The following is a 25195-nucleotide window of genomic DNA, read 5'->3' as shown; positions in this document are numbered from 1 at the left end:
CATTTGTCCGACATCTTTTCCAGGGTGCTGTGTGTTTCATACACCGTAGACATAAGCCCACAACAAACCAGAGCCTTACAGACCTTCTAGTGTGACCCTTTTCCTTTGCAGATAAAGAATCTTAGGTTGTGAGGAGATTAAGAGGCCACAAGATGGGGGAAGGACACATGGCCTCCAGGATCTCAGGCCAACATGACAAAGCTCTATCATCTCCTCATTTCAGACTTTAAGTGTAACCAGCCATTTGAGTTTTCAATTAAATTATCTAGTCAATCTGTTTTTCAGACTTGGACATTTTTCTAATGGTCAAAATGTTGATTGCTTGGGCTAGGCGTGTTGGTCCATGCCTTTAATCTCAACACTGAGGAGGCAGAGGAAGACAGATCAAGGTGAGCCTGGACTATGCAATGCATTCTAGGCCAGCCAAGGCTGCATAGTGAGACCCTGTCTCAGGGGAAAAAAAATGCTGATTCCAAAACTGAGTCACAGTGTATTTAAGACACTCAAAAGTGATCAAAGTGAGCTGAGCTGGAGAGATTGCTCAGCAGTTAAGAATGCATGCTGCTCTTGCAGAGACCCAAGTTCAATTTCCAGCACACATACACACAATTAAAAATAAAAATAAAGGAGTTGGAGAAATGGCTCAGTGGTTAGAGCACTGGCTGCTCTTGCAGAGGACCCGGGTCCGATTCCCAGCACCAACATGGCGGCTGACAACCACCTATAACTCCAGTCCCAGGAGGCTGACACCCTCCTCTGGGCTTTGCATGGCATGGGTGCACTTACACACAGGCAAAATGTTTCTACACATAAAATAAAAATAAATTTAAAAATTAATAAAAATAGGGGCTGGAGAGATGGCTCAGCAGTTAAGAACACTGACTGCTCTTGCAGAGGACCCGGGTTCGATTCCCAGCACTCACATGGCATCTACGAACTGTCCTTAACTCCAGTTCCAGGCGAATACGAAGCCCTCTTCTGACCTCCGTGGCATTGCAGAACACGGGTGCACTCACATACATGCAGGCAATACACTCATACACATAAAGTTAAAATAATAAATAAAATATTTTTTTTAATTAATAAAAAATAAAACCTTTTTTTTTTAGGCTGGGCGTGGTGGTGCACGCCTATAGTCCCAGCACTTGGGAGGCAGAGGCAGGCGGATCACTGTGAGTTCAAGGCCAGCCTAGTCTACATAGAGAGTTCCAGGCCAGCTGGGGCTACAGGGAGACCCTGTCTCAAAAAATAAAAAAAAAGTAATAAAGAGCGAAACTGCTTTGTTAACAGTATTTAAGGGGTTAAGCTTTGGAATTGAATCCTTTCAAAATCTGAAGAATGGATCTATGCCCTAATTTTTATTTTTATCTTTGTTTTGGGGGGGAGGGGTCTTTCTGAGACAGGGTATCCCTGTAGCCCCAGCTGTCCTGGAACTCACTGTGTAGACCAGGCTGGCCTTGAACTCACAGAGATCCGCCTGCCTCTGCCTCCGCAGTGCTGGGATTAAAGGCGTGTGCCACCATGCCTGGCACTTTATTTTTATCTTTTACGCCCCAATTTTTGCATGATTTCAAAGGCTTCAAGCCTTTTACAGTCTATAGTAGAACCCAAATTAAGAATTTTTGAACATCTTTTTTAAATCTTCTAAATCTGGATTCTCATCCAGACCTGTTCATCACAGGTTCCCGCTCCCCAAGGCCTTTCAGATCTGTGAGATCAGACATATTTCCGTGTGACAATATGACACTGACTCTTTCACTGTGTCAGCATTGCTCTAATGATGCAGGGTCCGTAGAACGTACATACCTGACAGTTTAGGAAGAAACCAGGCAGCAGCCCTCAACTGACTGGGGTGATCACATCTGTAAATCCACAGTAGAAAACACAAAACTCCAGTGGAATAGATTGATGTCGTTACGTCATGATCTTTTTTAAAATTTTTTAATGTGTATGAGTGTATTGCCTGCATGTATGTGAGTGCACCCATGTCGTGCAATGCCAGGGAGGTCAGAAGAGGGCTTCGAATTGATTCCCTTGGAACTGGAGTTAAGGACAGTTCATAGCTGCCATGTGGGTGCTGGGAATCGAACTTGGGTCCTCTGCAAGAGCAGTCACTGCTCTTAGCTGCTGAGCCGTCCCTCCAGCCCCTCCATCATGACCCTTTAATTCCCTGCCTTAGCTGATGCCGTCAGAGGGAAGGCACTTGTGAAATAAAGTTGCAGCAAAGCTTGCCACTCTCTGCATAACTTTTTGTACCTGAAAAATTACTGACAAAAAAATACCACAATTCAGACTTATATATTTAGCAGGTATTTCTCAGAAAATAAGGAAAGTAAGAGTACATTTTCCAGGGCTGGAGACATGGCTGGGGGCTGCAAGCACTGACTGCTCTTGCAGAAGTCTCAGATTCAATTCCCAGCACCCACATGGAGGCTAAGAACCACCCTTAACTCCAGTTCAAGGGGGATCCAAAGCCCTCTTCTGACCCCCAAGGCATTGCACGACATGGGTGCGCTCACACACATGCAGACGATACACTCATACACATAGAATAAAAATGATAAATAAAATTTTTTAAAAAGAGTACACTTTTGCAGAAAATAACTGATGGTATTTGTTGTTAATGATAACGTGAGCTCCTAAGGGGATTTGGGCTTGTGACATGGTAAAAGCATGGAGATTTTCAGTAGATATGATGGAGTGAGGCATCATTCGGGAGCTCGATAAGACCCACTCACCGTGCCAAGCCTGCCTGGTTTGAATGGAAGGAGTCACAGATCCTCCTCTGATAAGGTCTCTGTCCACACAGCAGCTCAAGCTGCAATAAATCACCACTGGTCCAGTTTAGTTGTAGTATCAGGGAAGTACAGGCTCTTAAATGTCCCTCCAATCTCAGTGCATACCTGGGGGAGGCCTGCCTCTATTAGCCAGAACAGCCTTCTGAACACAAGCCAACAGGATAATCCAGCTGTTTTCTGCTTTAATTTCTCATACAGCAAATATCAGTAGATAAAATTCTCATAAACAAAAGGTCTTTGAGATCCTCAGTAATTTTTAGAAGTTTAACAAGATTCTGTCTCCCAAAAGTTTTTTTGTATTTTGTTTGTTTTTAATGTGTATGAATGTATTACGTGCATGTGTTTAAGTGTACCTGTGTTGTGCAGTGCCCATGGAGGTCAGAAGAGGGTGTCAGATCCCCTGGAACTAGAGTTACAGACTGTTGTTAACTGCTATGCAAGTGCTAGAAACTGAACTCAGGTCCTCTGCAAGAGCAGGCAGTGCTCTTAACACCTGAGCCATCTCTCAAAGCCCCCTTTTAAAAATGTTTTATTTTTATGTGTATGCTTGTAAGTGTACCATTTACGTATAGTACCCCTTGGAGGCCAGAAGCGGGTGTTGGATCCCCCTGGAACTTGACTTACAGGTGGTTGTTAGCTGCCATGTGGTTGCTGGGAACCAAACTTGTGTCCCATGGAAGAGCACGCAAGTACTCTTAACTGCTGAGCCATCATTGCTCCAGCCCCTCCCACATGTTTTCAGAATAGCTCTTACAAAGTAGCTGTCCTTGAAGGCTGGGGGCCTGTATCACCTAGAAGCTTGTCGGAGCTCAGTTCGAGAGTCCTCCCTGAGCCCTTCTATGCTCACTGGCATCTGGTCACTCAATAAACATGTCTGCCACAGGTTTAGCAAAAACGCTTCTGGCTTTGTCTCTGAGCTTGGGCCTAGGTCACAGTGACATGGCTAAACACAGCAAGCAGGTCAGGATTATTGGTAAATACGAGACCCATCATGGTGCCTTAACAGAAAAGCAATGGTGAAAATTGAAAACAACCAGCATGGCAAGGATACTTGTTCCTTCTGTGGCAAGACCAAGGTGAAGGGATGGGCCATTGGCATCTGACACTATGCTTCCTGCCTGACAGCAGTGCCTGGCAGCACCTGGCCCTGAGGTTCCATTTCTGCTGTCACAGCCAGGTGTGCCACCAGAAGACTGAAGTGTACCCCTGGAGATGTCTTGAGCCTCCAGCAATGAGTTAGTTTATCTAACAGCACCGAACCCTTCTGAATGGCCTCTGTTCCTTGCCACCTTTAGGTTAGAAATTCCCTGAGAGAAAAGTTGAGCTCTTGGATTTCCTTCACTGAATTTATATGACACCTGTTCATGTGATGCCGACTTCCGTGGAGACTTGGGTGGGCATACCCTGAGGTGAGAAAAGGCATCAGCCGGGTCACTAGTTAGATTGGCTGGTTCAGAGGCACCTCACATCACATAAGCCTCTCTGGAATTACCCATGCTGGATCACTCAGCAGAACACAGCCCGCTGTGCTCACTGAATCAGGAAATACATACCGCATGCCTCCTGGACTCCAGCACTGAGCTTGCCTTGGTGCTCCCAGTGAGTGCTGCAGTGCAGTCTCAGCCTCCCAGAGCCTGCCCATGAGACGAGGTAGCAGAGCGCATGTAGTGGAGCTAATTGCTACACAGGGCCCTGACCACTTTCTCTGTCGGGAGGATTAGCTGACTGACCAAGAGCCAAAGAGTGGAAGGGAATTATGCCTGGTGGGGACAGTGCTCCAAAGGCCTGAAGCAGAGAAAGGCAGACAGCGCCCTTGGGTTAAGTGGAATACAGCAGCCCAGTTGAGTAAAGCTGGAGTCCTGATCCTGGGGCCTGATGAAACCTGTTGGTGGAGGCAGTGACCGGAGGGCTGGCTGCCCCTTGGTCTTGGTATAAAGGACATAGGGCTCTGAAATGGAGGTGAGTAGGGACGAACTGATGACTGCTGAGGCGTTTCAGAGGAGAGAACCACATGGCTGAAATGGCCAGAGAAATCGGCAGATGTGGGCAATGTGAGAACAGGAACAAGGTTTGCTGTGGCTTTGAGTTGGTATCCGCAGGGAGGGGAGCCACTGCCCAGGATGATAACTCAGGTTACAGGTGCAGACACCCAGTTCACTACTGCACAAAGGGGAATCTGTCACACACTGGGGTATCTCAGCCGTGTTCCACAGACTCACACGGGCAACTCTCTGTTCCATGTCCCCTGCTCAACGTGCAGTGTCGTTCTCTTAGGCATCTTTATATGATAGAGGCTTTTCTAGTGTCCAAGGAGAGAATGGCTCTTGGGCACAGTATAATTTCTGAAAGCAAGCAAACAACCAAAAAGTCAGGCTGGGGACATAGCTCAGTTCGTGCAGCATTTGCCTGGCATATGTGAGGCTCTGGGTTCAGTCCTCAGTGTTGCAAAAAACAACACACACACACACACAAACTGTATCCCAGAAAGTCACAAAGATTACCTAACTTAAAGGTAGCAAACTCTGAAATGAAAATTAGAAATAAAACCTAGTGTAGCCCAAGAAAAAAGGATGTGTTTTCATGTCATCTGGTGGATGCTCTGCAAAGCCTTGGAGGATCCTTACTTTCTGGCTCAACACTGAGGACACAGAGAGGACAGGACACTTGGACCACAACTTTTTCACAGTGGCTGGCCATCATTTTAATACTTTCCCTTTCATCATGTAAAGCAAAGATTGGATAGCTTTTTGTGGGCATGGATGTGTGGAAGGCAGAGGACAGAGGACAGCCTTGGGTGTCATCCTCAGGCACCATATACCTGCTTTTTTTTTCTCACTGGCCAGGACCTCACCAAGCAGGCCAGGCTGGCCAGCGAGCACCACCTGTTGCATTAGGTTAAATAGTGAATGGGAAACTAAAAGCACTTAGTCTAAAGTATGATTTGGTATCTGTAACATAGAAATAAATTCATGGAGGTGAAATCAAAATAGCAAAGAGAAAATGAGTCAGGAAGTACTCTGTGTCAAACCAGAAAATATTGGTCCCATGTTTAAATAGGTTATAAAACTGCATCTAGCCAGGCATGGTGGCACACACCTTTAATCCCACCACTTGGGGCCCAGAAGCAGGGGAATCTCTGTGAGTTCCTGGACAGCTGGGACTACAGGAAAACTGTCTCAAAAAGACACACACGCGAAAAAAAAAAAAATGACAGTCTAGAGAGGCACAGTACCATAAGCTGTCCTACCTGCTGACCTGCTGGGCAGGGTAGCCATGTGAATTTGTCCCTTGGTGTATGTTTTGGCAATTTTTAAACATTTTAATGATGATCATGTACCATATTTATTCATCAGAAATCCACAAATTAAAAAAACTAAATGCAAGCAGTATGTGCTGCCTAATGGTAGTTTTTCCCATGTAGTGCTCTGGTTGGTCTCTAGGAAGGTGAGCTGACTATGTTATTTCAGAACTGACCTCGTTATCTTGGGCTGTCCTGTGTACGTGGTTGGACTTTGGCTTACAGGTTTTCCCTAGGATGTGCTGGAGTGTCCCTGGATACGCTTCTCTTACACCACATGAGGGTTGGAGTTGGACACCCTTCTGCTTTTCTATCTTCTGTTCAGTGTCTTCTGGGAAGTATTGCTTTTGTAAAGGTGATGATAGTTTAGAAGTGGGAAAGAAAAATTATTTTGAATTGAAAGGAATAGGATGGTAACCAGAGAAGTTTTAGATACAGTCAGTACGTACTTCACGGGAGGACTTAAATCACATCCCCTCCTACTAAGGTGTTCTTGTTTTGCCAAAATTATAATAACGTGGGTTAGAGAAGAATGTTAGGGGCTGGAGAGATGGCGCCATGGTTAAGAACACTGGTTGTTCTCGAAGAAGACCCGGGTTTGAATCCCAGCACCCACATGGCAGCTAACAACTGTCCGTAACTCCAGTCCCAGGGGATCCGACAGCCTCTTCTGCCCTCCGTGGCATCGCACAACATGGGTGCACTTACCTTCATGCAGGCCATACACACAGACACAAAATAAAAATAATAAATAAAATTTTTTTAAAATTTTATTTAAAAAGAAGATTGTTAGTGACAAGCTAACTCTGAAATTCAGAGAACGGGGTTTTTTTGTAGTTCAAGTATCAGCTTACTTTCAGAGATTTGCTCTTATGATTTTGAGATTTTTTTTTTTCCCTTTTTTAAAATGTTTTGTTTTTTGTTTTTGTAAAAGAAATGCATGCTGCTGGGCGTGGTGGCGCACGCCTTTAATCTCAGCACTCAGGAGGCAGAGGCAGGTGGATCTCTGAGTTCAAGGCCAGCCTGGTCTACAGAACGAGTTCCAGGCAAGCTGGGGCTACAGGGAGACCGTTTCAAAGAGACCAAAACAACGAAACAAAAACAGTGCATGCTTATTTTAATAACAAATGAAGCAAATACAAAAACACAGGAAAAGTTCATCTTTTTCCTCACCTACCTGCCCCTAGCCCTACCCATCTCTGCTTCCAACCAATTCATTTGTGCTATGCTTTCAGAAGACTCTTAAGAAACCTTTAGAGATGATAAGTGAGTTCATTATCTGTCTAGGTGGTCTCACAGATGTGTGTATATTAAGCGTATCCAATGTGTTATATGTGTAGCTAATTGCCTGTTGTTTTTAATGCCTCAGTTGTGTTGTGAGGGCTGGGCGTGATGGCTCACTTTTGTAGTGCCTGCGCTTGGGAAGCACAGGCAGGAAGCTCACCACAAGTTTGAAATTGGTCTGGTCCACATAGCAAGTTTCAAGCTAGCTAGTGAGACCTTGTCTTAAGGGGGGAAAAAATGGGGCTGGACAGATGACTCAGTGGGTAAGAGCACCTGCGAACTGGAATGGTTCTCAGCACCCACATGGTAGCTCACAACTTTCCACAACTCCAGTTTCCAAAGGATCTGATGCCTTCTTTTGGCTTCTGCAGGCACTACAAACACACACGATGCACTTACGTATGTGTAGGCAAAATACTCATACATGTAAAAAATAAAAATAAGTAAATCAAAAAATTTTTTAGAAAAAAGACACTTGGGTATTTGCCAGCCAAGAAGTTTGGAGGAGTTTCTGGCCTGATAATCCTCTTTCTGCAACTTCTAAAAATTAACTTTTATGCCAGGCATGGTGGCATACACCTTTGATCCCAGCAGAAGCAGGTGGATCTCTTGACTTCAAGGCCAGCCTGGTCTATATAGCAAGTTCCAGGCCAGCTGGGGCTACAGGGAGACCCTGTCTGAAAAAGTCCAAAAAAAAAATTTTTTTTTTTTTAATTTCTGCACAGCAAATTTCCTTTATTTCAGTAACTGGTTTTGGGGGATTTGATAAACATATATAGTCACAGGCCCACCACCACATAATGCTGCGCCTTTTACCGGAGCCTTCCCTGTCCCCTTTATCTCTGACAATCACTGATTCTGTCTCTATGCCTTTATCTTTGAGGGAATGTCAGCGAGGCGGGCTCGTGCTATATGTGACCCTTGGAGGCTGTTTCTTTTCACTAAGTGTGTGTTTGAGATTCATCTTGTTGTACAAGTCCGTACAGTTCCGTTTAATCGCGCGCTGCTCTCGCTGTAGAAGGACCCAGCTTGCACAGCCATTACCCAGTTGAGGATATTGCCTCTGGCTTTTGGGTTGCTTCTAGCTTTTGGCCATAAAAGCCAAAGTAGGTGTTCATGGATGAGCTTTGGACGCAGGTGTTCATGAGCATGAGTAAGCACATTGGAATGGGCTCTGGACCAATGCATGTTCACTCCTAAGAAGCTCTATATAGCAGAGTGGCTGCACCGTCTTTGCCGTCACACCAGCAGAACACACGTTCTTCATGCAGATGATCAGCTTATGAATTGTTCTCTTACTCGTAATCCTTCCGGTGTCCTATCTGACAAGCTCAGAAAGATATTCCTCATGTTTTTGTTACAGTTTTACATTAAACACTTAGGTCTGTGATCCAATTTGGCTGAGGTCTGTCTTTCAGCATGTGGATGTTCAGCTGCTCTCTCTGTTGAAGACGCCGGCCAGCCTCCAGCTTTTCACTGTCATCATAAATCCATTGACTATATTAACGAACCTACTGAGCCATCTTGCCAGGCCTCACTATAAATCTTTATTGTTTGATTTCATTGTCCATTTAGCTTTTCTAGACAACATCTTTATCAAGTCTGCCTTGTCGTGAAACAACGTTTCGTGTAGCGTAAGGAAGTTGCTTTCTTCCTTCTCTTCTCTCTCTTTTTCTAAGTCCCACAATAGGTGGCTTTTGTTCTAAGCAATTCTCTAGAGAGACTGAGATGATCACAGAAGGCTCTTGTGTACGCGAATGTTGCTTCTCTCCTTCTGCTATAGATAGGTCCTATCTTGGCATCTGTGTCCTGCTTAAAGGACTTGGCTTACAGTTTCTGCTAGCTCAGGTCTACCAGTGATGAGTTCTTGCAGCTTTAAATGTCAAAAAAAAAAGCCTGTCTTTTGCCTCCATGGCTCCCCTGCCTTCTTGCTTGCATTGGTTCTGATGGGAAGTCAGCTGTGGTTTTGTGGCTGTTCCTCTGGACGCTATGAGTCGCCCACAGCTACTTGCACTTGTCATTCTTTTCTGGTTTCAGCCATTGATCATGATGTGCCTTTGCATGGTTTCCTTCGTTTTTCTTGTACTTTGAGATTGTTCAAGTTTCTTCAAATTTAGAAAGTGGCCATTATCTTTTCGAAACCATCCTTCTGCCCCTTCTCCATTGTGGCCCCTAACATCCCTCTTCTGTGGGATCCAGGGGATCCCAGTAACACGTTAGGCCTCATAGAACTGCCCCAAGCTCACAAGCCCTGCTTTTCTTTTTTTGCCTGTGCTTTGTTTACTTGCTGTTGTTAGGTGCCCCAGTCCGTTCTGTGGTCTAACCTAATTCTCCCTGATGGTTTTCATTGTCACGTGGTCGTCACCTCTGGTCCTTTGATTTGCACCGTTTGTTTGTTGCTTCTGTCGACACTAACTTTCCGGACACAGAGCACGGCTTCCATACCTTTGTCTCTTGACTGATACCAAGTCAGTTCCAGGTCAGCTCAGCTGCGCAGCCTTTCCCTCACTGTAAACCTCATTTTCTGCTTCACATTCCTGGTCATTGTGGTTGGTGGTCTGCTCCACAGATTTTCTCCTGTCGAGTGCTCTGTGCTTGGGCTTTTCTTTTAATGTTCTTGAGATTCACTTAGTGATGCATTTAAATTACATGGAAATAGTTTGAGCCTTAAGGTTCTGTTTTGTTTTGTTTTGTTTGTTTTGTTTTTGAGACAGGGTCTCCCTGTAGCTCCACCTGGCCTGGAACTCACTGTGTAGACCAGGTTGGCCTCAAAGTCACAGAGATCTGCCTGCCTTAGCTGGGATCAATGATGTATTCCTCCACACTCGGCTCCTTTCAGTTCTTGATTTGAAGATTCAGTAATCAGGACTAGAACCAAATTAATCCAGGGCTAGTCATTCATCACTGCCAAGACAAGGCTCTTCTGATGTTGGATCCAGGGCCCCATGGATTGTGAATTTTTCTAGTCTGCTTAATGAAAGCAGGCACTTTTCCCAGTACCCAGGGGATGCCCAGATCTGAGGATGCCAAGTCCTTTACATAAAGTGTCATCATATTTGCTTAGCTAGTCATATCTTCCTGTCTACGTGAAATTACCTCATGCTTTAAATACCTAGTGCAGTGTAAGTGCAGAGATGCAGAGGTTTTTTCCAAGTATTTTTGAGCCTTGGTTAGTTGAATCCAAGGATGTGGAACCAAGCGTGGGTGTTTTTCCTAGCCTCTAGTAATTTTCTCACATTAATTTGCTCATTGATATTCTGCTAATCAGTGAGGGGACCTTTCCAATCTCTGAACCCTCATGCACACACGGCTCCCTCCTCTCTGGACTGACGACCTTGCAAGTTCACACTGCCCTTACTGCTGGGCTCCAACCAGCTTCTCTCTCCACGCACTGCATCCTGGCAGTGAGCTAGAGCGATGACAGGGCTCCCCTCATCTCTTCCCTCTCCCACAGTCAGAAGAATATAGTTTCATTTATTTTTTTCCCAGTTTTTTGGTCTTGGGGACAGTAGGCTAAACACATCCTTCTTACTCCATGCTGCATTTATGACACGGAGCTATGCCCCCAAGTGTTCAGCAGTGAGCACGGGGTAAGTGACACTTCTGAGCCTTTGTGTGTGTCCATTGGTAGGTAGGGCAAGGCCTGGCAAGGACTGGGACGTGGAAGTGTCTTAGCTCTGAACTGTCACTTCTCACCTTGCTTACATTGTAGACAAGGTAGGGCATATTGATTTGCTACTAGGAGGCATTCCTAAGCCTCACATTTTATCCCAATAAAAAAATTAGTACACGTGATAAAGCAAATGTGTTGGGTGCTAGTAGTAAAATCCAGGCAATAACCTGTTCACCACACACTTCTTTCAACTTTAAACATCTTTTTTTTTAATATTGTAATTTGTCATCATAAAACATTGGGAATGTAGCATTCAGAATGTACTTAAATTAACCTTTAGCCCACTGTAAATAGCTGCTCATACATTTCCTAATCCACTTTGCTTTGCTTTGCTTTACTTTTGCTTTTACTTTTTACTTTACTTTGTTTTCTTCTGGTGCTGGGAGTTGACCCAAGGGCCTGTGTTTAGTAAACAAGTCCTCTACCAATGAGCTACACTTACCTGTTTTGGTTTAGTTTGGTTGGTTTGGTTTGGGTTAGGTTTTTTTGGTGTGGTGTGGTGGTTGTTGTTTGAGTAGCCCAGACTGGCTATGTAGCCAAAGACAACCTTGAACTTATAACCCTCCTGCCTCCATCTCCCAAGTGCTAGGATTACAAGCATACTACCATGCCCAGTTTGATGAAGCACTGTGGATCCAACCCAGGGCTTCATGCGTGCCAGACAGCAGTCTACCAATTGTGCTGCAGCCCCAGCCCCGTCCACTGTTATTTTTAAATTACACAAATTGACTTAAAAATTATTGCTTGTCTTGTATAGGTTTTTTTAAACTCTTAAAACATTTTAAATAAACTCACAAGGAAAATGGTATTGTACATTTAGTTGTAAAACACACAAAATATTCATTGCTAGATTTGCAACTGAAACCTCTTTATTTGATATTCTATAAAGATTGTGTAGATTTTTATTTCCCTGATATTTTCAACTGTTATTTTAGAACATACAAATTGAACATACCTAATCTGAAAATTTAAACTCAAAAATTCTCCAAAATGTATAAATTTTGAGTGTCAACATAATGGCATAAATGGAATTTTTACACCTAACCTAGGCACGCTACGATTAAGTACAATTAATGGAAAAAAAATATTTTCAACTTGCCTCCAGGTTGTGTGTACAAGGTTTATACATAGCATAGTGAACTTAGTGTTTAAACTTGTATCCCATCCCCAAGGTAACTCTTTATGTACACATAAATATTCCAAAATCTGGAGAGAGAAGCGAAACACTTCTGGCATCAAGCATTTCAGATAAGGGACTTTTAACCTGTATTTGAATAAATAGTAAAAATGGAAAGCTAGTCAAATATAAAAATTTCAAATGTAGGGTCTTGGTGGTTTTGGGTTGGCTGTTTTTTGTTTTTTGTTTTTTAGCCCATGTCCTGGCAGTGTTTGAAGGGAATTGCATTGTTTGAAAGCAGCTCTGGTTGTAGAGAAAGGTGAGGTCGAGTCATGGAGAACAAAGCTCTGTTTTGGTCACCTCAAGTCTTTACTGAGGTCTCACTGCAAGGGCTTAGAGACATTCAGCCCAGGACCTCCCTACCATCCCACTGAATTCAAGATAACTGTTCCAGAGAAAATGTAGAGCATCTTGGAGGAGCTGGCAGTTAGGACTGTAATTACATCACAGCTGAGAGCCCATGGCTTGCCCAGACATTGTTCCAGTGTGCAGGTGACCATTGCAGTTAGTAAGATGACTGATGTGTGCTTTTCCTAGGGATCCATTGCTCAGCACAAGCATCCCAGGACTTAGTATGCCAGGCTCGGGATGCAGAGGTGAGTGACATGAGAGTCCATCCACCAGGGCGACTACCAAGCTCTGTGAAAGTAGATTAACTCGGTGTGCCAGTGAGGAAAAGTGCCAGTTAAGTTCAGCTGGTTCATCAAAGATTTGGTTCAGTTTATGTTTAAGATTGCATTCAGGGCTGGGGAGATAGCTCAGTCAGGAAAGTGTCTTCCTGCCTTGCAAGCACAAGGACCTGAATTAAGAGCCCACTAACCATGGAATTAAAGCATGCAATTCCAGTGCTAGGGAGGTGGAGGTAAGTGGATCCTTTCAGCCCATTGGCCAGCCAGTATAGCCAAATCTGTGTTCTCCAGGTTCAATAACAAGGTGGAAGCTGAATGTGGCGCACGCCTTCAATCTCGGCGCTCGGGAGGCAGAGGCAGGTGGACCTCTGTGAGTTCAAGGCCATCCTAGTCTACATAGTGAGTTCCAGGTCAGCTGTGGCTACAAGGAGACCCTCTGTCAAAAAGAAAAAAAATAATAATAATAATGTGGAGAGTGACTGAGGAAGACACCTGACTTGAACCTCTTGCCTACACACAAACACATATACACCATATATGCACAAAAAAAGAAAGGGGGGGGGCTGGAGAGATGGCTCATCGGTTAAGAACACTGGTTCTTGCAGAAGACCCAGGTTCAAATCCCAGCACCCACATGGCAGCTAACTACTGTCCGTAACTCCAGTTCCAGGGGATCCAACCACCTCTTCTGTCTTCCATGGGCATTGCACAACATGGATGCACTTACATACATGCAGGCAATACACTCATACACATAAAATAAAAATAATAAAATATTTAAAAAACACATTGCATTCAATTTGTAAATTGATCTGTGGGATCCCTGTTTGTGATAGGGTGTCATAGCCGCTGGAGGGGAAGGTTCACCGGCTTTCGTGCTTTCTCCATTGAGGCTGCCTCGCTCGGTCAGGAGCTCCTAAGCAGTGTGTGCTTTCATGTCAATGCTTGTGGCTTCCTCCCATCTATTCCAGTTCCTAGAGGCTGGTGCTGCTCTCAGTTTTGTATTTGGACTTTTGTGTGTGGTGGTCCAGTTGTGATGGTCAGTCTGTGCCTTGCAAACAAATGGCAGCTTAGTAGCTAAACAAGCTTCTCAGAAATGTATCTCTTAATCCGTTTGACTCTTAGAACCTAGTACCCCCATGCTGTCCTGGGAGGAAGAGTGAACATACCATCATTTGGCCTTCAGACTCTCTGATAGAAATCTTGCTCTTGGGGCTGGTGGGATGGCTCAGTGGTTAAGAGCACTGGCTGCTCTTGCAGAGGACCGGGGTTCAGTTCCCAGCACCGACATGGTGGCTAACAACCTTCCGTAACTCCAGTTTCCAGGAGATCCAACACCCTCTTCTGAGCTCCATGGGCATTGCACAACACAGGTGCACTTACATACATGCAGGCAAAACACTCATACACCAGAAATAATAAAATATATTTACAAAAAAAAATATTAGCCGGGCATGGTAGCACACGCCTTTAATCCCAGCACTTGGGAGGCAGAGGCAGGCAGATCTCTGTGAGTTCAAGGCCAGCCTGCAAAATGCCCTTGGGCCTCTTAGCAACATACTCTGTTCTAAAGGCCAAAAATGTCAAAAGTATTTGGGAGCTCTTATATAATCCCTAAAAGATTTCAGGATTACTTCTTCAGGGGGGGAATGTTAGAGTAGCAAAAAGAAAGAAAGAAAGAAAGAAAGAAAGAAAGAAAAAGAAAGAAGGAAAGAAAGAAACATATTGCTGAGTAAAACTGAGGTAGCAGGAAGGGGCATAACAGGGACACCCAGTGGTTAAGAACAGAAACCTGGGGCTGGAGAGATGGCTCAGCAGTTAAGAGCCCTGACTGCTCTTGCAGAGGATCTGGGTTCAGATCCCAGCACCCACATGGTGGCTACAAACCATCCATAACTCCAGTTCCAGGGGATCCGAAACCTTCTTCTGACCTCCATGGGCATTGCATGACACGGGTACACTTACATACATGCAGGCAATAAATACACAGATACACATAAAATAAAAATGATAAATATTTTTCTTAAAAAAAAGAAAGAATGGAAAGCTATGAGGATCAGACCTGTGTTCCCTAGTGCCTCTGGAATGAGCTTACCCGTGTTCTGCTGTTATTAACCCATCTGTTGTTGGTAATAATTCAAGTAGAGAAAGGCTGTACGAGATTGCTGAGTTGTGAGAATTCTCCTTAAAGTTGCTTCTCCAGCTGTTTCGGTTCGGATTTACTATTTTTTAGTTGGCAATTTGGAGTGAACACAAGCAATTTACTAGGGACTGCCAGCTTACCAGGGATGCCGCTCAGTGTTCTCCAGAGAGGCAGCAGAGGAGGAGTGCAGGGAGGTGCGGGTGGGAAGCTGGCGGTCGATGGAGCCTCCTTCCCTTGCAGGGCCTTCACCTTATTGGATGAGACCCACCCATGTTATTGAGGGAAATCTTGATCCAAGTTAATGGTCAAGCAGAAGACCAGCACTCAGAAGAATAAAACTAACGTAACAGGGAAGCCACAAACAAGGCTAGGAAAGCACCAAGCAAGGGGCAAGGGACCACCCCTTCCTGAGGAATGGCGTGGACGGGGGGGGGAGGGGGGGACGACACGGGACTGGACGAGGACGAGACAGCTAACCGCAGAGCTAGAAGCCAAAGTGACTTGGCAGCTGTCACCATGGCAACCATGTGGGGGCTTGGGCCAAGCAGCTACCTAGGAGCCACTGCAAGCACGGAGTGAGAGATCTCTAGGCGTGGAGAGTACTGTGGCAGGTTCCATAGAGCGGGCACTAGACACAGCTTGGGGAAGCAATAACCACAGAGGGAAAAAGACTATCGTGATACACTAGATACACTAACAGCTACAATCGGAATGGAGGGGACGGAGCTTGGCGTTCCCAGTAGGAACTCCGGATCTGGCCTTTCTAGGGGACATGGGGGCCCTCCCACTTCCTGCCTCCCTCCCCTCTGTGGTGTTTCCTGAGGTACCCTCTCCTTGGGCTGGCGCTTTTCAACCCAGCAGACTTTTAGCTATTGATTCTGACCCATGGGACCATTAGTGATTGCAACAATTCTTCTGGCAGGTAATGACTGTCAGCGGTTGTGATATTGCCAAAAGCCTTGTGAAAATGGGTCCTGGGATCAAGAGGTCTCCCTTCTTAAAAAGGGCAGTCTCTCCCACTCAGCCTAAGTTCCCCTAACACTCCCTCGCCCTGTCTCCAAGCAACCTTCACAGTGATGCCACTCAAATGTGCTTATGTAATCGGGCTCCCACCCAGGCACATTGGCATAAGAGACCAACCATCCACTAGGCTGCCTTTTCCATCTTCAGCCATTGCCTTTCACCAAGGTTAGTGATGCCACACCCTCCTGCCCCAAAATACTCCTGGGGCAGGGTGTATAACTTGTCATAGAGTCTGGACTAGCTGGAAACTCTCATCTATCTGGCATAGCCCTGTGAAGAGAGGCCCCTCTCACTACTGAGCGTGGGGAGCAATTGCCTGTTTACTCCATCACTGCCTGTAGCCTTCACCAGTGTGATAGTCCCTCTTGTGTGGTGTGTCCATCTCTTGGGGGCAGTGTTGAGCATCAGTGAAGATCTCCATCTCGATCCCAGGCCTCCTGGGTACATACCTCTCCAGTCTGCATACCACACTCTTCTCCTGGATCAGCACCTGCCTGCCTCTGACTTGCACCCACTGAAGAGCAAAGTGAGGCCAGTCTCCCTTTGTCCTCTCCATCTATGGAAGAAAGGGGACAGTAGCCCAGATCAAGAGGGTCAAGGACTCAGTTCTCACTTTCTTCTCCCAGAGTGTTCACAGCGCGAGCAGGTACAGAGAGGTGGCAGGTGATGTAGTCCTGTCCTGCGGCCTGTGAGCAGTCCCAAGCTGTGTGTGACTCTGCTTCCTTCATGGGTGACCTTGTCCTCTTTCTTGTCTCTTCCTTGGGCCTCAGAAGTGCGTTACTTCAAGAAGCCGTCCCTGTACGGATTCCCCATCTGCTGAGAAATGCCCCATGCACCTGCCAGTCTCCGTGGCTGATCTCCTGTTGTTTGGGAGGCCTTGTGGGTCCTGTGCACACACCTGGATCATACTCCAGTGGAACCAGATGGGCACTGGGGTGTGACTTCCAGACTTGTTTCCTTTGCCTTTTTCATATTTCTGGGTTTCCAACCGTTTTCTTTTCTTCCTTGTGTTCCTGTACTGTGTCTACACCTTCATACTGTTCTTCACCTCAGCTGCTTCTCCAGGGACCCAACTTTTATGGCTGGTGGCATCACAGGACATGCCCAGGTTGGGAGCCAGGTATTAGTGACAGTAAAGAAGAAACAGCTGGTCGTGGTGGCACATGCCTTTAATCCTGGCACTGAGGAGGTGCTCAGGAGGATTGTGAACTGAAGCCATCCTGGCCTATGTACTGAGTTCCAGTCCAGCTTGGGATATGTAAGGGGACCCTGTCTCAAAAACAAACAGCAAGGAAGCGCATCAGTGTTAGCTGGCCTGACTGCGCCAGGCCCGGGACCTCTGGCCTCACCAGGCTTCTGAGAGCAGCTCCTCTTCGCTGTCCTGGAGCTGGAGTTTGCATTTATGTCAGATACTCGATTTGATCATCTGTAAGACAGTCACCAGGGCTATAACTGGCATTTGGTGGGTTCAGAGCTATTATAAGGTAATGGATCATATTTTATACTTAGGTTTTGTTTTGTTTTGTTTTTTAAAGGCTTGTAAGTTAATGACATAGAAAAACTACACTAATGTTTTTCACACTGGCAGATCAGTGTTGTGCAGGTCCAAACAAAGAACTCTGTGCAGCCAGGCCCTCCTAACAGCTCTCCCCCATGCTAACAAGCATCCCGTCTCTGGAAGTGATCTTCCTGCTGCCCACACAGAAGTCACTCATCTTGACAGTTGCTTCCACCACTGTCACAGAGCCACCGGTGCAGTGTGCCATTTGCTGTTGTTTTGGTGTCCTTCGTGACCTTTGTCCTCTTACACTTTCTTCTTTCTCCTTGCTTTCCCATACCGTAAACTGGGTGTACCCATACCCCAGAAGTCACTGTACCCCTTAGCGTCTGTATCTTCAGAGTGACTGTGGTAGTCAGTTTGGTGTCTCCAGCCCTAGGAGGTCTGTTATCACGTGCAGGTTTCATCCAGACCCCTCTGGAGAGCCACACTGCTTCTGAGTTTTAAGAGAAAGGTCACCTTGCAATGGGAAGCATCCATCACTAGAATTACTTAGTATTTCCCAAAATGTTATTTATAATATTTGAAGTAACCTGTTTGTGATCATGGAATATGTGGGTTTTAGTTTGCAGTTAACATGTTCCGAACCTTGCCACCCTCCTCCAATCCTACGGGAGCAGAATTTGACCCAGAGGAAGATGAACCAACGCTAGAAGCAGCCTGGCCTCATCTGCAGGTATTGGACTTGGCACTGGTCCAAGTAGGGTGTTGTGTTGTGTAGGTGCTGACACAGGACCTCCCTTCAGCTGTTGACCAGTGACCCTCTGGTCTAAAATGATCTCTGGTCTGAAAATGGGCTTTTTGGCGGGGGCGGGGAAGCCCATTACACAAGCTACTAAAAGGTAGAATTATTTGTGTATCCTCAATGGCAATACCCACTTTACTGATAACCACTGATTTCAGGCTTAGAGCCCTTTGCAGGTATGTCCCTGGTTTTAAGGGCCTGGATTTAACCTCTGCACCCTGGACTCCTTGCTGAATGATGGTTTTTCCTAACGAATCTCTAAGATGCAGGGTTGACTGGTTAGGAGGCCAGCACATGCAGACGGGTCACACATGTCCCTGGTGGGAAGGGAGAAAAAAGAGGTAAGAAACTGGAAGGGAGCCCAACATTTGCCCTCATGGCACCTGGCTTCCACACATAGCTTACGGTGGGCTGGCCATACTGTCTAGCCAGTATGTGCATTTACAAAGGGGCGCAGTGATTGCAGTTCACTGTCCACGTCTTCATGTCCCTCTCACCAGGCGATCCTAAACAGTTCCTGTCCACCTGGCTCAGTGTGGATGGCAAGCAGACCCCATCCTGGAGCCAGGTCGTGGACTTAGCTGTAGCAGCCGCGCATCATAGAAAGCACTTGGCTTTGATATCACTTAGGGGATAGTCTGTGGTTCTTACTAAATAAAAGAACTACCATCACAGTTATAACTAAGCCAAGCCACACAATTCAACATTAATTCTGTATGGATGTGCGGTTTTTAAATCTAATATTTCCGAGCAGATAGAGATTTAATTCAAGATGTATCTTAATCCACTTAGTTGGTGCCATGTTATTTGACTCACTGTTGTTGTTTTTTCCTCCTAGCTTGTTTACGAGTTTTTCTTAAGATTTTTAGAGTCTCCAGATTTCCAGCCTAATATAGCAAAGAAGTACATTGATCAGAAATTTGTGTTGCAGGTAAGTTTGCAACTCAGTGTCCAAGCCAGGAGGCTTACACTGCAGAGTAGTCACCCATCACTAAGTATCTGTTTCTTCTTGAAGCTTCTAGAGCTCTTTGACAGCGAGGATCCTCGGGAGAGAGATTTTTTAAAAACCACTCTTCATAGAATCTATGGGAAATTCTTAGGCCTGCGAGCTTACATCAGGAAGCAGATAAATAATATATTTTATAGGTAAGTCTCCTCATGATGCCTCTCCCCTTGTGCATGTGATGTTCATGTCCACCTTGATGCTGTGGCATCGAGGACAGGGAAGGAAGGTTGAGCAGTCTGCTGGTCAGGTACAGGTGACCTCTGCCACATCGTGTGCCCCAGCCAGGCCGTCTTGCCTCCTTGTCCCCTCCCTGTTCGCTGGGCAATCTTGATTGCTGTCTTCCTTTTGGCCCACTCTGGCTCCCCAGTGCTCACTGCACACCCACTCGCTTGGGTTCCTACTGAAGTGTCCGGTTGCTCTGCATGTGGATAAGCTGATTGTGTCCCATCCACCATATTCTTCCTGCTCAATCACAGGGAAGGCAGGAAGAGTGGGGAGGGAGGTGATCAGCCTTGCCTGGAAAGGTCTGTGAAGTGAGCAGTCTGGACTCCAGCCAAGCATGGGGACACTGAGCTGACAGTAGCTGGAGCAGCATAATTTCCTCACATTTGTCCAGCCCTGGGCCTCCAAGACTGAAGGGTGATCACAGACCCACCCTGTCAGCCCCCAGCTCAAAAAGAACCTACCAAAACTCTCCCAAGTGCAGTGTGAGCCAGGCCAGATGTTCCACCCCTCCTTCCCACCCTAGTCTTATCTCTGACCAGGCCTCATGAGTCTTAAGATCTAACATCCCAGGTGAGCATGGAGGTTCACACCTGTCATCCTGGTGCTTGGGAAGCAGTGGCAGAAAGACTGCCACAGTTCAAAGCCAGCCTGGTGTGCTATGGCATTCCTAGCAAGCTGCGGCTCATGGTTGCTGCTGCTGCTGCTGTCTGCCTGACGTACACAGCCTTCCTAGGCTGCCTCTGCACTTTTGGGTTCTGTCTACACCCAGGCTGTGCAGCATGTGACCTTCCAGGCTGTCTTTCCTAGCCCTGACCATCTTCCCCAGCCCTGACCTGGCATGCCCACTGCCCTATCAGGGCAGCCTCAGTGGCACCAGCCTTAACACAGCCCACAGAGACAGAGTAGGTGCTGGTGGAGGAGACAGATCGTGTAGCTCTTTCTTATCCCTGGAAAGCACTGTGTTCTGCTATTTTTGGCTTCTCCTTCTCAGATGTCTGATTCTAGGGTGCCCCAAGAAAGTGACAAAACTCAGCAGTGACTGAATTGTGTTAACATCCATCTGAAATAAAATTGGTGAGTTTCACAGTCTAGCTGCAGGGCCAGGGCCTGCCTAGGCCTGGAGATGGGACCCACAGTGCCACCATCCACAGCAGCATACTGACCTCGATAGTCCTTCCTTCTTCACAGTAACTGAACAGGGTCAAGAAGGGGCGTTGAGACAGTGAGACCCAGAGAAGCCAGTGTGGTCCTTCTGGATTCCCCATATCTGCTTCTGCAGTGGATCCCAATCCAGCCCTGATTTGCCAGCTACAGTCAGAGCATGACATCATCTCCTGAACTTTACCTCTGTTTTGCATTTCTTGGCACTGCACTTCCTTTTTAGCAAGATCATTACTTAGCTCATGTCATTCTCTACCAAAACACAGTACACATTATTCCAGTAACACAGAATGGGTACAATTTGAATTCTAGGCTTTTAGCCCTAAAATGAAGGTGTTACCTGTAGTGTTTCGTTTCCCTAGCAGTTGGGTTTGTTCAGACAACAGAATGCCTGCAACACAGATGTAGAAATGCCTCATAGCTCAGAGTTTTAACCAAGTATTACTGAAATACATAGCTTACTATTCAGAATACATACAGATAATTTAGTACAGTTCTCACAAAGGGGTGAATGCTACAGTGTCCTATTCCCCCCCTTAGGTAATCTTTTCTATAATTATCTTGATATATACAATCAAAAACAAGCATATTACGTAGCTTCCCTAAATTGGCTTGGATCTTTATCACCATGTCATGCGAAAAGCACCAGCAAGTGCAGGAGCAGCAGTGTGCCGTGAGCTTTGCTCACCCAGAAACCCAAAATCTGCAACCGAAAACACTCCAAATTTTATTATTTATTTATTTACTTTTTATTTTGAGCACTAACATGATGCCACAAATGGAAAATTCTGCACTTGATCTCACGTGGCAGGTCACAGTTAAAGTGCAGGGCCAGGTATGTTGGCTTCAGCCTGTAGTTCAAGCCGTTCAAGGAGGTTAAGGCAGAAGGATTGTTTGAGTCTAGCCACTACAAACCAACCTGGGCAGCATAAAGAGACCCATAGGCGCGTTAAAAATACTGCATAAAATTACCTTTCAGCCGTGTGTAAAGGGTAATTGAATTTCAGGTTTCAACTTGGGTCATATCCCCAAGATCTCTCATATATATAGCAAATGTTTTGAAATCTGAACAATATCGGACATGGAAACTACGGGTCCCAGACATTTGGGGTACCCTGTGTAAATGTTATAAGAAAAAGTGGTTTAACCGTACTTGGTTCAACTTATTGGGATGTTAAGCTTTCTTTCTTGTAATTCCTCACTGAGTCAGTTTTAAGAGTGAGCAGACAAGGACTCCAGTTGCCTGTTTTGGCAGATGGTGAACTGGAGTTTAGTTGGCCAGCAGACCAGCCAGGTCTCCTGCTGCACCACTTCATGCCTGTTATTCCTCATGGGCAGGTCCTCGACTTGGGCTCTGCAGAACTGTTGTGTTCCACGTGATGTCTTCTGGGGCAGATGTCCAGGGCTTCTCACAGGGTGCATCTCTCCACACGGCCCCCTAGTCATGCTTGGGCCTTGCAGCTTCTTGATTTCTCTTGGTTTAGGTTTCAGGTTTTTTGAGACAGTATAGCCCAGGTTAGCCTTGAACTAGCAACACTCTTACAGGTATGAGCCACGTAGCCCAACTCCAGTGCAACTTCTTAGGAATGCCCCCTGCCTCCAGGAGGAAAGAAGCTGCCAGTCCTCTTAAGGGTTTGGCCCCAAGTTAATGCCACTCACTTCGCCCTTTGTATTGTGAAGACACCGTGGGACAGTGCAGGGTCAGGGAAGGGAAAGTAGACTCTAGCTCTTGGTTTGAGGTACAGGACACATCATTCAGGGAGCCATCCATCTTGGAGCTTGCTCTGGGCAGCAGTAGCAGCCCAGGTTTCAAAGGCTGTGTTTGAGTGAGAAACACTCTAGCTTGCTTTAAATGAGGCTTCTCAGCTTTCCTCCCCTCGTGCCTCGTCTGGGAAGGAAGAACTGTCCTCATTTTCTCTCTCATACCTGCTTCAAATGGAAAAACAGAAACTAAGAAGCCATCAGTGCAAATGAAGTCACTTACAGTGAACATGTTCTCCTGTAAATGTGCAGGCTGGGGGAGAAGGTAAGAGGCACGGCCTGAAGGCCGTCTGTGAGCTACAGGCAAGGGGCTGCATCAGCTACAACAGTGCATCAGCACATTTTAAGAAGTGTAGGTAAAATACATGAAGCAAGAGGAAACATTGACTATGCAGAAAAGCGATTTACTGTGTAATAGACACTGGTGAAAGACTGACCCACTTGGCAGCTCTGCGCTCTAGGGCGGGGCAGGGAGCCATGGGCGCGAGCAGGTGAGACAAGCACGCTCCACAATCCCACAGCCAGTTCTGTCACAGCACCCTTGCCACCACACTTTCGGACTTCAGCCAAGCATGCCTTTGTGTTTGTCTTGACACTGGCCTTGGAACCTGCCCACACACTGTCTGGCCCACCATCTTAGCTGTCACCTGGATTCACAAACTGTTCTTTCTCCCTCTGCACACCCTATCTTGATGAATCTGTACCGAACCCTCCTTGGACCTCATTGCAAGCAGCAGCCCCCAGGGAGTCCTGGCCAGTTGAGAATACAGAAATGTCAAGACTCATTTCTCAGACTCTTTCACATCTTTGGGGACTTAACCTCTCCTTTGCCTTACGGTCACTACTCTGTCTGTCTCAGGAACGCTGAAATTTGGTTCAGAATCTTTAGTCTTTGTCAACTTCGATGTGCCACTTCTAAGGGAGAAGCTCCCTCTGATGGACAGGAGCCTCTTCCACCTCTTGCACTCCCTCAGAGTGCTTCCCCCATCGCTGCAGACCACCACCCGCCGAGAGGCTGGAGCAGAAACAGGAGGCTTCTGGGGGTGGACATTCTCCTGTTCCCTCTCCTTGTCCCCAATTCATGCAGCAGACATGTTTAAACATCAAACAGATGCCAGTCTTGATCCTAGCACCAGGAACAGGAAGTCCTTGTCCCCATGTGGAAGGAGACAAGCTGACACAGAGGATGGGGAGCATGCTTCCAGAGCTCCCCAGAAGCATGTGTGCGGCAGTGCCTGCAGAGGCTGCTCAGATGAAGAGACAGACTGGAGCAGACTGGGGCTTCTGGAAGGCGGGGCTGAGGAAGTGTGGAGGGTATTCATAGGGAAGTAGGCAGCAGAGATGTTCAGAGAGGAGATTCTAGTCTTGGAAGGGAATGGGCTAGGGCTTGAAGGGTTTACAGTTGAAAGATGTTTAAGTGAGATGGATCAGCAGATGGACAGCACAGGACAATGTAAGGATGGCAAGGAGAATGACAGTACGCGTTGTCACTGGCTCAGTCTGCTGATTGAAATAGAGGTGTTTGCCGTGAAATGCCTTCTGCTCCTTTGGATGCTTGAAATTTTTCAAAATAAAATGCTGGAAAGAAATGTGCACTGCTCGTGCCCCCTGCCCTCAAGGCCTGTCCATTGCCAGGCATTAAGGACTGTGGACTCCAGAAGGCCCTGAGCAGCAAGCAGCCATCCCAAAAGGTGTTCTCACGCATGTGTGCTCTGGCTCCTGACCTGCCTCCTCCTGAAGGCTTTGTTTTCTTGTTCGAGGGTTCTGACCAGGTTCCAACTCTAATGCATTGTTCGTTCCAGGTTTATTTATGAGACGGAGCATCACAATGGCATAGCAGAACTACTGGAAATACTGGGAAGGTGAGTCCCTGTCACGGCACTGAGTGGCTGAGCTGAAGCTGATGCCAGAAGGACCCGGCTTATTGAATCCCTCCCAACATGCTTTAAACCATTCCTGAGAGAATGTGAGCCGAGCTTCGTAAGGAGAATCGGTGCTCTCTCAGAGTAGAACACACTGAATGGCAACTCGCTGCCATTTTTATGGGTCCACAGGCAGATCCCACTTCATACGTCTCAATACCATTACTATAGAAGCTGTGGAGTCCTGTTAAAGATACGTAAGAAGGCTGATAATGGCTGGGGCTGTAGCTCAGTGATGGAAGGAATGCTTGCTTGCTCAGCATGTGAGACCCCAGGTTCAATCCCCAGTTCCCCCCCTCCAAAAAAAAGGAAGTTGATTTTATAAACTTACTAGAAGAATACATTAGCTACTTGAGGTGGTGAATAGACAGTTGTGCTTCCTTGAAGGCTGTTTTGTTGTTCCTAGCAGGACACTGCTCTCTCTGAAATACACATATCTGACCGTTTGCTTTTCATGTTGAAAACGAAAGCTGAAAACAAACAAGATGTTTGACTCTCATCTGAAATTTACAAACGTTCAGACTGAATTCTCTCTTCACAGTATCATTAATGGATTCGCCTTACCACTAAAAGAAGAGCACAAGATTTTCTTACTGAAGGTGTTACTGCCCTTGCACAAAGTGAAGTCTCTGAGTGTCTACCATCCCCAGGTAAGGTCCCAGCTGAGCACCGCTGCCCGCTTCTGCAGGGGTGAGACTCAAGTAGAGATGGCAGACATTCCTAGCTGTGCCGCCTTTCCCAGGTTGCTGTCCTGACATAACAACAAGGTTCTGGCAGAAATTCAGAATCAGA

The 25195-nt window shown here is 46.3% G+C and overlaps 1 protein-coding gene across 4 annotated transcripts in view; it reads left to right on the top strand.

Annotated features, from left to right (window-relative positions):
- The window catches only part of Ppp2r5c (protein phosphatase 2 regulatory subunit B'gamma), a 111270-nt gene that overhangs the window by 51090 nt on the left and 34985 nt on the right, over positions 1 to 25195 (top strand). For all 4 annotated transcript variants that reach the window (XM_008825604.3, XM_008825601.3, XM_008825602.3 and 1 more), the window contains 5 exons: positions 18149 to 18259; positions 19167 to 19259; positions 19344 to 19474; positions 24284 to 24343; positions 24945 to 25053. In XM_008825604.3, the coding sequence (XP_008823826.1) occupies positions 18149 to 18259; positions 19167 to 19259; positions 19344 to 19474; positions 24284 to 24343; positions 24945 to 25053 (504 nt within the window). The remainder of the gene's footprint in view (positions 1 to 18148; positions 18260 to 19166; positions 19260 to 19343; positions 19475 to 24283; positions 24344 to 24944; positions 25054 to 25195) is intronic.

Source organism: Nannospalax galili, unplaced genomic scaffold (genome assembly GCF_000622305.1).
Source record: "Nannospalax galili isolate Female #2095 unplaced genomic scaffold, S.galili_v1.0 scaffold188, whole genome shotgun sequence".
Lineage (NCBI taxonomy): Eukaryota > Metazoa > Chordata > Mammalia > Rodentia > Spalacidae > Nannospalax > Nannospalax galili.
This window is presented reverse-complemented; position numbering and strand designations above follow the sequence as displayed.